General features: G+C 39.0%; 1 protein-coding gene across 4 annotated transcripts in view; it reads right to left on the bottom strand.

Moving 5' to 3' along the window:
- Positions 1–5,233: 5,233 nt before the first annotated feature.
- ZNF608 (zinc finger protein 608) overlaps positions 5,234–16,676 on the bottom strand; it is a 74,039-nt gene continuing 62,596 nt past the window's right edge. For 2 of the 4 annotated variants that reach the window (XM_044275873.1, XM_044275872.1), the window contains exons 5-11: positions 16,266–16,353; positions 13,139–15,566; positions 11,519–11,927; positions 10,529–10,704; positions 9,643–9,796; positions 8,785–8,866; positions 5,234–6,293 (exon numbers count right to left, since the gene is read on the bottom strand). In XM_044275873.1, the coding sequence (XP_044131808.1) occupies positions 6,287–6,293; positions 8,785–8,866; positions 9,643–9,796; positions 10,529–10,704; positions 11,519–11,927; positions 13,139–15,566; positions 16,266–16,353 (3,344 nt within the window). In that variant the 3' untranslated portion in view covers positions 5,234–6,286. Of the gene's footprint in view, positions 6,294–8,780; positions 8,867–9,642; positions 9,797–10,528; positions 10,705–11,518; positions 11,928–13,138; positions 15,567–16,265; positions 16,354–16,676 lie in introns of those variants that run through there. The other 2 variants (XM_044275875.1, XM_044275874.1) reach the window with 2 other exon arrangements.

Raw genomic sequence — 16,676 nt, 5'->3', positions numbered from 1 at the left:
AAAAAAAAAAAAAAAAAAAATACCTGTTTCCACAAAATACTGAATGAGGGGTGCAATATACCTTCTACAAATAACTGATTAAGGGGTTCCATATACCTGCTTCCACAAAATACTGATTGAGGGGTTTGATATACCTGCTTCTACAAACATCACTCTCCTTCATGGTCAAATAGCCCTTACACAGCCTGGAGGTGTGTTTGGGGTCATTTCCCTGTTGAAAAATAAATGATGGTCCAACTAAACGCAAACCGGATGGAAAAGCATGCCGCTGCAAGATGCTGTGGTAGCCATGCTGGTTCAGTATGCCTTCAATTTTGAATAAATCCCCAACAGTGTCACCAGCAAAGCACCCCCACACCATCACACCTCCTCCTCCATGCTTCACGGTGGGAACCAGGCATGTAGAGTCCATCCGTTCACCTTTTCTGCGTCGCACAAAGACACGGTGGTTGGAACCAAAGATCTCAAATTTGGATTCATCAGACCAAAGCACAGATTTCCACTGGTCTAATGTCCATTCCTTGTGTTCTTTAGCGCAAACAAGTCTCTTCTGCTTGTTGCCTGTCCTTAGCAGTGGTTTCCTAGCAGATATTCTACCATGAAGGCCTGATTCACACAGTCTCCTCTTAAGTCATCTAGACATGTGCCTGGTGCTAGAACTCTGTGTGGCATTGACCTGGTCTCTAATCTGAGCTGCTGTTGACCTGCGAATTCTGAGGCTGGTGACTCGGATTAACTTATCCTCCTCCGCAGAGGTGACTCTTGGTCTTCCTTTCCTGGGGCGGTCCGCATGTGAGCCAGTTTCTTTGTAGCGCTTGATGGTTTTTGTGACTGCACTTGGGGACACTTTCAAAGTTTTCCCAATTTTTCGGACTGACTGACCTTCATTTCTTCAAGTAATGATGGCCACTCGTTTTTCTTTACTTAGCTGCTTTTTACTTGCCATAATACAAATTCTAACAGTCTATTCAGTAGGACTATCAGCTGTGTATCCACCTGACTTCTCCACAGCGAAACTGATTGTCCCAACCACATTTATAAGGCAAGAAATGCCAAAGCAGTAATCAAAGCAAAAGGTGGCTACTTTGAAGAACCTAGAATATGACATATTTTCAGTTGTTTCACACTTTTTTGTTATGTATATAATTCCACATGTGTTAATTCATAGTTTTGATGCCTTCAGTGCGAATCTACAATTTTCATAGTCATGAAAATAAAGAAAACTCTTTGAATGAGAAGGTGTGTCCAAACTTTTGCTCTGTACTGTACCTGCTTCCACCAAATATTGATTTACGTGTTCTATTTACATTTTTTCAAATGCACGCATAGTACCACTAATCTGAAAAAAAAAAATACAGGTAGAGGCAGGCCACCCAGCAGGGGCCGTCGTGGTCGTGGTGCTGTGATTTCCTTTGGCCCTACAATAAAGCCCAGTGTTCAGAGGCCACGTACCCTGAACTCGAAAAGTTCTGAGGACATAGTTGACTGGCTAAGACAGGACACCCAATCTTCTACAGCTTCCGCTCTGAACCTTGATGCACCATCCTCCTCCAGCTCAGCTTCGGGCACCTCTCAAGTTACCACTCGCCTGCCTGCCGCCACCACCAACACTAGCACCACAGCCGCTTTACTTGATCTGTCAGAGGAGTTATTTACACATCAGTTGGAAGAAATGAGTGATGCGCAACCATTATTGCCAGAGGATGTAGATAACAGGGATATGTCTCAGTCAGGCAGCATTACACACATGGACGTACGGTGTGATGATGATTATGATGTTGTACCCGCTGCTGCTTCCTTTGCTGAGGTGTCAGATACAAGTGAAACGGTTAATGATGACGATGTGTCCTTGGATGTCACGTGGGTGCCCGCTCGAAGAGAAGAAGAACAGGGGGAAAGTTCAGATGGGGAGACAGAGAGGAGGAGGCGACGAGTTGGAAGCAGGGGGAGGTCGTCGCAAGGAGCTAGTGGCACAGTCAGACAGCATGTGTTGGCACCCGGGGTCAGCCAGACAGCACGCCAATCAACGCATGCTGTTGCCACCACCAGAATGCCGTCATTGCAAAGCTCAGCAGTGTGGCATTTTTTTGTGTGTCTACCTCTGATAACAGAGATGCCATTTGCAACCTGTGCCAAAAGAAACTGAGTCGTGGGAAGTCCCACCTAGGTACAACTGCTTTGCAAAGGCTCATGATCTCACATCACAAACCCCTATGGGATCAACACATGATGACGAGTACAAGCAGCACACAAACTCAAAGCCTCCATCCTCCTCCTGGTCTATCATCTTCAGCCACGTCAACCACTGCTGTCCTCCTTGCCCCCTCTCAACCACCCGCCACTCCGCCTCTCACCTTCAGCAGTTCCTGCTTATCTGCCCACAGTCAGGTGTCTGTCAAGGAAATGTTTGAGTGTAAGAAGCCAATGTCACAGAGTCAACCCCTTGCCCGGCGTCTGACAGCTGGCTTGTCGGAACTCTTAGCCCGCCAGCTTTTTCCATACAAGCTGGTGGAGTCTGAGGCCTTCAAAAAATTTGTCGTTATTGGGACACCGCAGTGGAAGGTACCCGGCCGAAATCTTTTTTACACAAAAGGCAATCCCCAACCTGTACTCTATTGTGGAAAAGGAAGTCATGGCATGTCTGGCACACAGTGTTGGGGCAAGGGTCCATCTGACCACTGATACCTGGTCTGCAAATCATGGTCAGGGCAGGTATATCACGTACACTGCACATTGGGTAAACCTGCTGATGGCTGCCAAGCATGGAATGCGTGGCTCTGCAAAGGAGTTGGTGACACCGCCACGACTTGCAGGCAGGCCTGCTGCCACCTTCTCTACTCCTCCTACTCCAGTCTCTTCGCTAACCTCCTTGGCTGAGTCCTCTTCTGCTGCTGCGTCTTGCTCCACATAAACTGCACCCCCAGCTCCCCAGGGGCTATTCCATGTGGTCACCATCACCACCAGAAACAGCTTTATCAGCATCGCTTGCTGGACCTGCGGCAACGCTGGAAGAAGAGTCTGAGGAAGAGGAGTCAGAGGAGGAATGTGGCTTTGAGGAGGAGGAAGACCAACCACAGCAGGCATCCCAGGGTGCTCGTTGTCACCTATCTGGGACCCGTGGTGTTGTACGTGGCTGGGGGGAAGAACAGACCTTCAGTGATATCAGTGAGGACGAGGAACTCGGCATCCAACCTTGTGCAAATGGGGTCTTTCATGCTGTCATGCCTGTTGAGGGACCCTCGTATAAAAAGGCTGAAGGAGAACGACCTGTACTGGGTGACCACGCTACTAGACCCCCGGTATAAGCAGAAAGTGGCTGAAATGTTACTGAATTACCGGAAGTCGGAAAGGATGCAGCAGTTCCAAAGCAAGTTAAAAAGTATGCTTTACACAGCATATAAGGGTGATGTCACAGCACAACAGGAATCTAACAGGGGAAGAGGTGAAAGTAATCCTCCTCCTACCACGACCACGCCGGGAAGGACAGGACGCTTTACAGACATGTTGATGGAGGACATGCAGAGCTTTTTAAGTCCTACGCATCGCCACAGCCCTTCGGGGTCCACCCTATATATCCCACTCTTTTGGGAGAGGGAATTGATACCAGACACTATCGGGCGGCCCTTAAGGGGATTTGTTCCCTTATGGACCTTTAGGAGGCTATAGAAAGTAGCTATTTGAGGAGCTGTAGGTAATAAAAATTCATATTCGGCCTTGCCAATGGTCTTATTGCCCAGGCCGAATTGAAGAATAACCCTCAATTTTTCCCTAAGCACATTAGTCGGACTGCTTGATGACCATGGATCTATCTTCAATGCCTCTGCTTCTAGTTGTGACAAATTTCCATGCCTACAATAGGGTACTTTAAGATTTTCAAGTTTATTGGTCACAAGTTGTTGGAATATGTCAATAGGTTCGCAATTTGAGAATGATGGTGGTGACTTGGTGCTTTTTGGGCTAAGTTTAGTAAAGGGGCCCTCTCCAGGTCCCCTCGAGTCGAGCCTTCTTCCCATAATTCTATGAGCAGTTCGATATCTGCCCGATCACTGTCCTGTATTCCTAGTTTCTCATATGACTGCCTATTGGAGCTCTCAAATAATTTCCTCCATCTCAGTTTCCTGCAGAATAGGTCCACATCCTTTACCCAGGTGAACGCCCTGTAGTTTGTCGTGGGGACAAAGGATAGGCCCTTCCGTAGTACCGAAATCTCGGTCAGGGACCGTGGGGATAAGTTAATTATTTGTAAAGTGTCACTTATTTGTTACTGCCTCTCATTTGGTAGGGGGGTTGACCCTGACCTAAAAAAGAGGATGATAAGGCAGTATGTAATGGTACCAGTGCAGCTTGTTGGGATACCATCCCTGGGGTTGGGCAAAGGTTGGTGGGTTGTAGAATCGTTTGGGGTACACCCTGATAATTCCCACCCTGTTGATTTCCCCATCTTCTCCTTCTATTGCCCTGTTTTTTAAAGGATCCCTGTCCCTTTTTAATCTGGTTTCGTCCTGCGTTATATATTCCTTCACAATCTGAGAAGTTAATATCTGACGAATAAATCTCAGATGTTGAGGGATTATTACCCTTTTTGCCCGTTTGGTAGGCCCTCTTTTCTTTCACAAACTGCCGATGTTTTCGTTCTTTAAGGAAGCCTTGAAGTTGCTCCACTGACGTTTGTAATGAGGTCTCACGTCTTTTAAAGTCTGAATCTTTTTCAAACCTCAAGGCACCCTCTTTCAAAGTGCATAATTTCTCAGAGGTTTTTTCAAAAAGGGCCTTTTCTTCCTCTAAGAGGATTTTCATCAAATTAAGTGAACTCTTAGTCAGTTCTACTTCACAGCCCCGGGGAGGCTAGAGAAATTCTATCTGCAGGGACTATTGGGATGCGTAGGCCACTGGGGACTATGTTATGTTGAATATAGCTCTCCAGGGATCTAATCTCCCACCAAGATTTTATGTTGTCTTTGAACCCTGTATACAGGTCATTGAATGCTGCCTTACAATTTGTGGAGGATGAAATGCCTGGGATCTCACTGTCAGAGAATATGTCCAACACCTCCTTATTCAGAGCTTCTGTAAAGACAGTTCCACTAAGAAAACTGGCCATAGTCTAATTTGCATTTGTCAATGCGTTCTTTTCTTATGTTTTGAGATATTATGTCCCTCCATTTTCTTTGAGAATTTTGCAAAAAATACACCCTTTACAAAAATCGCAATACCACCACAATAGACAAGACTATACAAAAACAACTTCTTTTATTTTGATTGCCAAATTATTTAAGGCAGGTATAAAAAGAAAGCATTCATTATACATTTTACATAAAATAAACTAGATTACAGCATAAAACAAGTAACCAGGCAATGGCATTATATTCTCTCTTCTAAAACTGGATAATTGTAAACATTAAAAAAGACTGCAGGACTATTCAAGTAATAGAACAATCACAGATGTCTTGTGGTATGCAGGTTTTCAGGTTATTTGTCATTCAAGATTAAAAGAGACATTTTATTATTCACAGATGTTCATTATTTACTTATTTTAATTTATACATTATGTACAACCCTTTTATTTACTTTACCTGTGGTACTGGCAACCCCATGCCTTCCATATGTATATTTTCACAATACACAATTACAATAAAACAATTATTACAGTAACATTTTACACAGATGCATCTTAAAGGGAGCCACCAAATAGACATCTACATTGTACCAAAGTATCATAATTACAGCCTGCTTCTGATAGCCTATGGCCAATATGATTAGTTTCTGCAAATTTCAGGCACATGGAAACATAACATTATTTACATTTTAGGGAAAAATAATCAACAGCCAGTAAACACTATCCAACATGACAAATACATTTTACTGGTTGGTGTGCAGTTTAGCAGCAGACCCTACATATGTGCGAGCCTGGTTACCGATACAAAAAAAAATCAAAGAATATATATTTATATATATATATATTTATATATTTGTGTGCATGTTAATATACAAAACAAGGTTATGTCCATGGTATATTTATATATATATATATATATATATATATATATATATATATATAAACACCTGGCCACAATCATCCTAATTACAGAAACATGTTACTCTGTTATAAAAAGAAAATCTGAAATTTACAAAAAAGGAGAAATAAACCCAAAAATGAAATGTTTTTATTTATTTTTTTTGCCTGCCACTAAGGCATTCTTATATAAACACCATGGAACTGATGTCTGTAATAAATTGCTCTTCCATGTGATCCAGTCACATGATCTAATGTACATTTTCAATGTATTCATTCCCTAAAAGAGAAAGAGAAGATACATTTATTATACATGTCAGGCATTGAATGCATAAAATAATCACTTTACTGTACAGATATCGTAATATTCACATTGGCAGCACGTTATTTTGCCTTACATCTAATTGAACAGACAATAACTTAAAGATTCAAACATGCATTCCCTGCTGTCTCTTAGGTGCCCTTTACTCAGTGATAACTTCAGACTATAAAGTTTCATTGTTGAAATAGTGCTCATCTTAGGTACAAATCTGTATAATGGTAACTACTGGCCATTGTAAATCCATGTGACAAAAATCTAAGACTGTATAAGATTAAACTGCAGTTTGAAATTTAACTAAAATGGTATAAAGTGGAAACGCTCCTCAGTTAAAAAGGTAGAATACTGTAACTGATTCCTTTAAGACTTCAAGAGTGTCCTCTTTCTGCACTGTATGTGATGATCTGTCATTTTTTTTTAAGTATACTACCGCATTTTTACAATCATATATAATAATTTGTTATTTTATGAATAGTTAAAAGAGAACACAAACTTTATAATTATTTTAGGATATATATCTCTAAGAAGAACTATGAAGATTTATTGATAGATCCAGCAGCAAGAATCAACAGTTCTCATGGACTTTAAACAGGCCGTGACTTGAGAATAGCCCAAAGAGAGAACATCTGTGGTAATTCCAAACAGTACTTCTACCACTGGTGCAATACTGAGTAAATACTGAAAACATGACCTATTGGGTATAATGGAGAGGATCTTGTTTTGGACTACATCCAAATATCTAGATATTACACCAGCTAACCGTGACTAAACGACCAGCTACATTACAAACATACTATTAAGATTTTTTGCTGGCCATGTGTTTAGTGGGCATAGATTGGTAGATTAGTTAAAGATAACCTGTCAATATGTTAATTTTTCCCTTTCTGAGGATCAATTACCATCTACCTAACATCGATAGCTATGCTCCTAAGTATTTTTATAAAACATTGTGTAGTTCCAAATTTGTCATAAGGGAAGCCATATACTGTACATTAGATAAATGAGCCAACAGCTCTCTCCCCCAAGCTTGTCATACTTAGCAGAGCATGCATGTGTTCTGAATGGGGAGAGTTGGGGAAGTCATTGGCAGACTATGGCAGTGACTTGTCTCACCAGGAACAGAAGGAATGATTATGCTGTTGAGAGTTGGGAGGACCCCAATCATCTGATGTGCAATAAGGGGCCTCCATTACAGACTAGATAGTTGTCAACCCTGTTGGTGTTGGCAGGTTCAGCCAATATTTTTCTAATGTGTATGACCTGTTTAATGTAAACACCTTTCAGAGCCAAATGGAAAATGTAGACCTTGAAGAAGATGTATCTAATGGATATCAACTCTCTGCTCAGTCTTACCCTATTGCCTATAATGAAAATATTTTTCTTCTCCATCTCCCTAAGCCTGCCTAGAGTTATTGGCCCTGTAAGTTAAGGACCCCATACACAGTAGTGTATCATCGGCCGAACCGGCCAAGAATGGCAGGCTCAGCTGATGCTCTAATGTGTGTGGGGAGCTCCTAAATCTCAATCAAGAGATGGGAGGGAGAGAATGATCATGCAAAGTGAGTGTTTTTGCCCAATGCCTAAGGTATCTGGCAGCAGCCTTTCCCCGTCTACCTATAAAATGCAAGTATACGTTTGACCAAACCAAATGTATATGGGGGACCTTAGAGGGAGTTGGGAGAGACACCTGTCAGCTGAATGATTGTTCAACCGACAGCTATTAAATGTGTATGCCAAGCTTAACTTGTGTTGCTCAAAATAAAGCAGTTATTGATAGTTTCACCTATTTTATCTAAAGATACCTGTTGATACTAACTTTATTTTTCCTATTTTGAATTTCAATTTTTTGCCAACTTTAGGGCAAAATATGAGACAAACACATGTATGACAGATATGGGTAATCACCTTTAGATTGTAATGAACAAATCAACAACATTATGTACATATGCGTTACATCAAATGATTACAAACCACATATAGGGAACTTTTAAGCATTTCTTTTAACAGTAAAATTAATTCAGTTTCCAAGGAAACTCAAATTTTGTTATGTTGTGCTTATAAGGCAAGCTATGAACCAGGATAAAAAGATGTCCTTGACAGAGATCACTGGCTATATTTTACAAAGCTCACTATGACTATATAATGTTTACATTGACATTCATAAAAATGATCTTTCATTAAAAAAAATCGGAATGTAATCATTAGTATTTTCTCAGTGTGTGAATGTCTAAAATTGGCATTTGAAAACATATAAAACATATAGTGAATAAGCAGACACACAAAAAAATGTGTTTTTATTTATTTATCTGCCATATTCCCAATACTGAAAAGTTCCACAACTCATAAGTTTGTAAGTGCATAAGTATGAATAAGCGAGTGTGTACATATATTACATATATGTTATATATATTATACACACACAATGTTGTTTTCTAGGATATACTCAATTTACCTTCTTTGTGTAGGAAACATACCGGATGCAGATGCCTGAGCAGCCACCTGCTGAGTGGCAACAAGGGTAGCAGAGGTCAACCCTAGAGGAAAAGCCTCATGTGAGAACATTCACTTGAATGCAGTGCACATGCACACAAACTCTGTCCCTTTTTTTACATATAGATAACATGATCAACTGGAATGAAACAAAGTGTCATGTATATTGGGGCTGGTGAGCTGTGGAAAAATTCACACAACAACCATTTAAATAGGTTTTGACTTGTGACTAAATTTGAAAAATGTGGGCATATGCTTTCAATATCATGTATGTAGCATGCTATTGAGCTAAAAAGAAAAAAAGAAGACTGCAACTGCAAACAGTTTAAGAAAGCTACTTGCGTAACTTCCTTTCAAGATGACCATGCATCTGGTGGACATGTTAATACTTTTGCTTTATTGTATGCAGAGTACTTATGGCATTTTGTAACAAGGCCTTTGCCATAATTTGTAGTGTACTTTTTGAACAGGGAAAAAATATATATTCTAAAGTAATCCAAACCAACTATGGATAATGTAAAACAGAAGCCTTCATATATTAAACTAATCCAAACTAACAATGGATAATATAATACAAAAGCCTTTCTAGGTCAAAGGCAATGTCACTCTGCATTGTTTGACATACACATTACTTTCTTTGGTGGTTATAGATCAAGAAAGCAAAAAATATGAATTTGTTGTAGTAAGATTTATTTGGACCTTGTTTACACAAAAACAGAGAAAATTGGAAACTAAAACCATGACAAAATTAGTTTGTCAACCATTAACTAGTCAAACTGATTGGTAAAAAAACACATTTAAAAACTGAAAGTACACAAACCTTGAAATGGGTCATACTGCCCAGGTATCAGGGGGTATCCCATGCCAACATGTGTGTGATGATGTGTATGGAGATGCCGTTGGCTAAAAGGAGAATGTCGGTCCCTTTCTCTCTCGTTTTCTCGCTCCCGTTCAGTTGAAGCTTTTTCTGCCAGCTATATAACCAAAAGAACACAACCTTAATATATTTTACTAGAAGAAATCAATCCTAGATACATACATTATTTAGAAAGTTATTTTTGCCTTTGGTTAACATATAAAATAATAGGTCCATAAGATCGAACCATTTATCCAAGGGGATGCAACATATATGGCCCCAATAATATATTATGAATAAGTGGAGTCAGTACAGTCTATTGTAAAGCACCTATAGTACCTATGCATCAATAACTTATATCATGCCTTCTAAGGAGAAAGTTGAGTTCATTCATTTTAATGTCTACTGTATTTCAGTAAACTAGACTGGAGTATAGAACATTACAGAGGTTGCATTTTCTAGTTAAGAGGGCAATGTATAGAGTACAATTTTTGTATTGCTACCAATGACCATATAAAAAAACATGTGATGATCATACAAAGTCTGAATGAGAGGCCGTACCCCTTCCATTCTTGCATTAGCCTATTTGGACATCTATTAAAAAAACACTGACTGAATACTTTGAACCAATGATGGAATTATAACAATCTAAGTTTTTGTTCATTCCCCAAATACACTCTACCAACACATAGCAGAGATTTCCATTCATTTTACAGAATAAAGAATATACCATTGATCTTGATTAATGTATTTAAGATCATTTTGATACAAGACTACATATCAGTGCTATGAAAAAAACATGAACATTATCAACAATAGAATATGACATAAAAAATAAAAATAAACTTACAGCAGGTGACTTGGTGCGATATTGATTTGCATGTTGTTGCAGTAAATCTAGTGCTTTAGATTCAGAAGTTGATTTGGTATTAATGTTGGGGCTGGTGCTGACTTTCTCAGATTCATCTCTACCTGATACCTTCCCATAAACATTGTAGTGGGGGTAGCCAGGTGAAAGGTATGCTCCTGTATAGCAAAAAAAAAATTATTATTATAAACGGAAATACATTTATAATTCATTTATAATTTCACTATTCTATTATTTTCGTGTTGTCAATTTACCACAATTGGAATGTAACATAGCTTATATGGATCAAAAAAGAAATCTGTCCATCCAGTTCAGCCTGAACTTTTTTTAAATGTTATTTGTGAATTTGAAATACATATTGGTAAATCTGAAGTTTTACTTAACTCCTCAGTAAACAAGGTACAAGTATCAAACAAATAATATTCAAAATTTCTGTCCATTTTCACCCATTGTCTCTAGACTTACAATAGCCAAGAGTGATTGGCTGACTAATATTTTTCCAGTGATTTTTTTTATATTTCAATAATATACAGTACAACACATTGGTAAATTGTCTAGTAAGCACAATTATTACAAGTGATCTTGTCTCGTCAAGTGATTGTTTTAAGCTATTGAACTACTAAACAAAATGGAACTTCCCTGAATGTGACTCATTAAATAAAACCGCGGGACCTGGTTGGATTTTTAGCTGCTGGATAACAAGAATCCTATTTTTAATGTAGTTAATGTATGGATATATGATTGATTTCTATGAAAATATCTATGGATATATATTTGGTCAGGCATCATACTGGATATATTGTGAAACATGAAGCCTGGGTAGAAAAGTAAGGCAATATCCAAATGATGAAGTATCTCTTTTTTTTTTCTTTAATGGTGATATTAACATGTGCTAAAAGGGTATTGTTAGTCACAAAACTGAAAAAAAAAAAAAAATCACTTAGAGTTCATTGAAAGCATAAACAGACCAACCTGGATAACTGTGCATTAAAACTGGAGACACTGCACGATATGCTGGATGATTTGGATCATACATCTGTGTATATGGATAGGCATGCAAGTATTGAATATACGATTGATGCTGCTGACTCATAGGGGATGAAACAGCAACTCTTGCATTTCTGGAATCCTTCCAATTTACGGGAGTTTTCCGCTCATCATTTTTATTCTTGTTATCTTCCACTAACTGCATTTCTGGGCGCTTGATCTCTTTGACCTCCTCTTTTGCAACTTGCAATGGAACTGGTAATACCGTTTCTTTATTAGGAGTTTTTGAGTTTTCCTCCTTTAGTTTTTTCTCTCGATCTATTTCATCTGCTTTTTGCTGCTCAAGATACTTTGACTGGTACATATAATGATGCCATGGTCGTGAATCAGCCTCCTTGAAAAACAGAAAATACATTTACAGGATGCTGAAACATACATGTATATACATATATATATATATATATATATATATATATATTTATTTATATATATATGAGCAAGCAATTGATCATTAACCATCCAGCAAAAAGAATACATGACACTTCCTGTCAAAATAGTTTTGGCCATGTGCATTACAAGTCAGGATATAGTCTTATCATTGTGACGTCTGCTTAGGGTGTACAATGTGAAAAGCTCTTGTAGTATAAGTAAAGCATATCAATAGAGCTCTATTAGTCTGGCAGAAGCCAAAAGGACACTCTTTTGTCCTGTGTCAGACTAAAGCTACTTTCACACTTGCGTTTGGTGCGGATCCGTCATGGATCTGCACAGACAGATCCGTTCAGATAATACAAACTTCTGCATCCATTCAGAACCGATTTGTTTGTATTATCTTTAACATAAACATGACAGATCCGTCTTGAACACCATTGAAAGTCAATGGAGGACCGATCCATTTGCTATTGTGTCATAGAAAACTGATCCGTCCCCATTGACTTACATTGTGTGTCAGAACGGATCCATCAGAGGGACACCAAAACGCTGCAAGCACGGAGGCAAACTGATGAATTCTGAGCGGATCCTTTGTCATTCAGAATTCATTAGGGCAAAACTGATCCGTTTTGGACCCCTTGTGAGAGCCCTGAAAGGATCTCAGAAACGGAAAGCCAAAACGCCCTTGTAAAAGCAGACTAATGGAGTTCTGTCAGGCTGATATATATGTTGGCATGCAGCAAAAAATAAATGTAATTATATAGTGTTCATCACTATTCCATACAATGTTATCTACTAAAAAAAATAGGTATACTGTCTAATATACTTTTTCTTTTCAAATTTGGAGCTTATGGGTGACTAATGCTATTTTTCGGCAGCTGTCACAGGCCTTCGTTGGATATAAACAGGAGCTTTTCCTGGCATGGACAACAAAGGATAGACAATTCTGTGATGTGACCTTAACTTAGAAATGACTGGATACATATACTGAATGAGTTTTAGAGATATTGAAAGTTTTGCTTTAGGTCACTTATTTTTCAATGTGTAGATGTCCACGTGACATTAAATTATAAGCTTTTTTAATTTAATCTTTAAGACAATGAATAGTTTAAGCAACCATAAAATATAAAATATGCATAATTGCTAAACCTATTGACTTTATTTTGATTTTACCTGTTTATATCTTACAGTTGGATCCACTCCAGTTTGTTTCATAGAGTCCATAACAGATTTCATTTCCACTGCCTCTTTTATGAGCTGGTGGTTCTCCATTTGTTTAGCCTTGAAGCTATCACACTGAACTTGCTGATGGTTTGGTAGGATCTGGGTTTTGACAGTCTCTTCTGTTTTATTGAGAATGGACATTTTTGTATTTACCTTAGCTTGTTCTGGAGTTGAAGGTGCTTTTGAAATTGTAGCTGATGGTATATTCTTTAACTTTATATCCTCTTTAACTAGCTCCTTAGGGGAATTCTCAGGTTTCCTCTCACATTCCCTTCCTGTTTGTGCCATTTTTTGCTCAGCCATTCTCTGGTCTTCGTAATATTTCTCATACTGTTGTCTATAGGCAGGATTTGATGCAATTAGAGACTTTTGGTCCATGTAGAGACCATATGCATACTGTCCATAATAAAGTGACTGGGCTAGTGCAGGATGACGTTGTGTGATAACAGATTGATGCTGAGGTGGCAAGTTATTTGAGTTTGTTTCAGACTTTTTAGTATCTATGCTTTCATTCTTTTCTTTCTTCTCTACTTCTTCCTCTGACTCTTTTTTACTTTTTCCACCCTGTGTAGTCATCCCATTTACATTTACTGGAGTGGTGGCCTGACCCGAGTGCACATAAGGTGGTGAATAATAAGAATCATAACCATGGTAATAAGGAGAGTGAGATTCATTTACTTGAGATGATTGTGAAATGGGTGTAGTGTGACCCTTAACAATATTGTCCTTATTACATAAAATCTCTGTTGGAGAGCTAGTCTTTGACCTTATGCCTTCTGATCTACTGTCAGAGCCCCCATCATCAGCAGCATCTGAAATATCAGAGTATGCTGGACTGTTTGTCTTCGTAGTAGAACTATCTCCACCATTTTGTGTCAAGACGTGCAATGGTGCAATAGTAGATTGTCCGTTAATCACAGTGCTACACTCAACCCTAGAGGCACTTCCTATAGACGGGCTTGGTGCATTGTCTGTAAATGTATACACTTTATCTGCTTCAGCTTTAATACTAGCCATTCGGCTTTCTTGAGTTTCTGGCAGTCCATTAGTAAGAGAATCACTCTTATTAATATGCTCTTTTAAAAAATGTCCAGATAAATCCTTGGGAGATCCTTTTAAATCCTCTGCTTTGCAAACTTTAGATTCTTCTTGAGGACTTAGTGCATCTTTACTTTCCTTCTCCTTTAATTTTCTCTTTTCCTTTTTCTTTTTGTCCTTGAGTGATGTAAGAGAGGGATTTACACTGCTTGGCTCTCCCATAATTGTCGGCTTTGGTTGAATAGGTTTTAATGGGGGGCTCTTTGGTGTTGCCTGGCCAACAGCAGTAGTTAAAGAAGGTAATCCTGGTATTGTGCCTGTAGTAGTGTTTGTAAATGCTGCACTAGGAATTGCGATTAATTGAGGAGGTGTGGGAGCTGGTGCTGGAGCAATTGGCCGAGTGGTTTTTAGTTTTGAAAGGTTTTTATCAACCTTGCAGTTGCTTGATTTTTTCGTCTTTTCATTTTTCTTATCAATTATTCCTTCAGCTTCCAGTTTTGGCATTTCTACAGTAAGACTGCCATCTAATGCACAATTGTCCAGTGTAACTGACATGTTAGAAATAATAGGAAGGTTATTAAGTTCCACATTTAATCCTTTCTTTTTTCCAGAGTTTTTGACAGTTTTTGAATTGCTAATTTGATTGGTGCAATTGTTTGCCAACTCTCTTTTGCCCTTTGGTGTACCAGGAGCACTTTGTAAACCAGGAGACACGGGCGCTTTTAATTGATCCAAACTTGTGCTTGATTCATTGGATTCAAGTGCCACATTGCTCAGTGCTTCCTCACAATCTGAAACCTTATCCTCACTGTCTTGCTCAAAATCCAGTTTGTTGTCTGAATCCAAATGTGCATGTGCCTGGTGATACCGAAGTCCGTTTATGTGCTTGTATTTTTTGTTGCAATTTGGATGGGGACAGTCTATTAAAACTGGGGAAGAGCAGCCTTGGTCCAAAAAAGAATCATTTTTTCCCTGCGGGGTAGTTGGCATGCTACGTGAGTTAGTTCGAACCCGTTTCCCTGATTTATTGTCCTCTGAACTGGAATTCAGGTCTAGCTCGATCGCAGGCCTATTTTTTCTTTTACCAGCCGGCGAAGGACTTGCTTTAATATCCTCAATGGCACAATTTGGAGGTGTCCGGCGTCCACTTGTATTAATACTTCCACGTCTCCCTTTCCCATTTGCTCCACCTCTGTTCTTATTTTGAAGTCCTCTTGCTTCTGCAATATTTGTCTCATTGCCTGGGGCAGATGCTGTTGCTGTTGCTGCAGACCTTGCTCTTTTCCCTCTGCCACGACCTCCACGCATTTCAAGGTCACTTGTTGGTGAATCACAGAACCTACATATAAAAATCCATGTTTAGATATAGTTCCAATTATTTTAAACAAGTCTTAAACACATAGTGCAAAAAAAAAATAATATGTTATATATATATATATATATATATATATATATATATATAGGGGTTTCACTCTGGTAGATAGGGTAAGCAGGTGCAGTACAGAGGCAAAATACAAGTTCTTAACTCAAATCATCAGTGTTTACTCATACTTCAGGCAATTGCACAAAACAGCACGTAACTTTGCAGTCTTGGTGTTAATTCACACACAATGGAAATTTCATATAACACAAGTCACCTTTCTGGCAGTTCTGCCTCCAGTAGTCCACAGCAGGCTTTAGGGGGCCTGTTTCCCCAGCGTGCGGCTCTCAGCCCTCCACCACGGCACAAAGCCTCAGATCCCCAAAACAGAGAGACCTCTCTGCTGAGCCCAGCTGACTTTTTAAGGACAGCCAGGTGCTGCCAAAACCTGGACCGACACTTAACCTCCGGTCCGGTATTTGACCTCACCTGGCTAGAAACCAGTCCAGACGCACATGCTGGGAGGAAAATACCTGCTTTGCCAGACACAACCCCTCACTGTGTCACTATATATATATATATATATATATATATATATATATATTTATTTATTATGTTTAGCACGAGAAGTTGCTCAATTTAAAGAATATTAAGCTTTATTCATAGATGGCTGCTTACCTTGGTGGAGCCCAGTCATGCTTTGTGCAATCCAGTAATGTACCAACATATGTCTTATTCCGCCATGTGACATTCACAACCAATACACCTGCAAGTGGAAAGAAAATGTATGAAGTTTGTGTATTTTGTCAGTTTTAGAGCACATTTAGAGATTCGGCTAAATATGTTTTAATCGCTGTGGTTGGCTTGCTTCCTTTTTTTGGTTTTAGCAACCTCAGTTTAAAACCCACAGGAAACTGTATATTTGTATGCACAATCAAGATAGAATTGACAGCAGGAAATATTTCTGCCATGTCCTGCTGTAAAACACTACTTTTTAGTGTTACTATTATTACACATAATTGCTTTCATGTAACAATAAAATAGCACAATCTAAATCCTCTTTTAACATGAAAAATCACAGGTAATAAT

This window comes from Bufo gargarizans, chromosome 1 (assembly GCF_014858855.1).
Source record: "Bufo gargarizans isolate SCDJY-AF-19 chromosome 1, ASM1485885v1, whole genome shotgun sequence".
NCBI lineage: Eukaryota > Metazoa > Chordata > Amphibia > Anura > Bufonidae > Bufo > Bufo gargarizans.
Note: the sequence above shows the minus strand (reverse complement) of the source record. Positions and strands in the feature narration are given on the sequence as shown.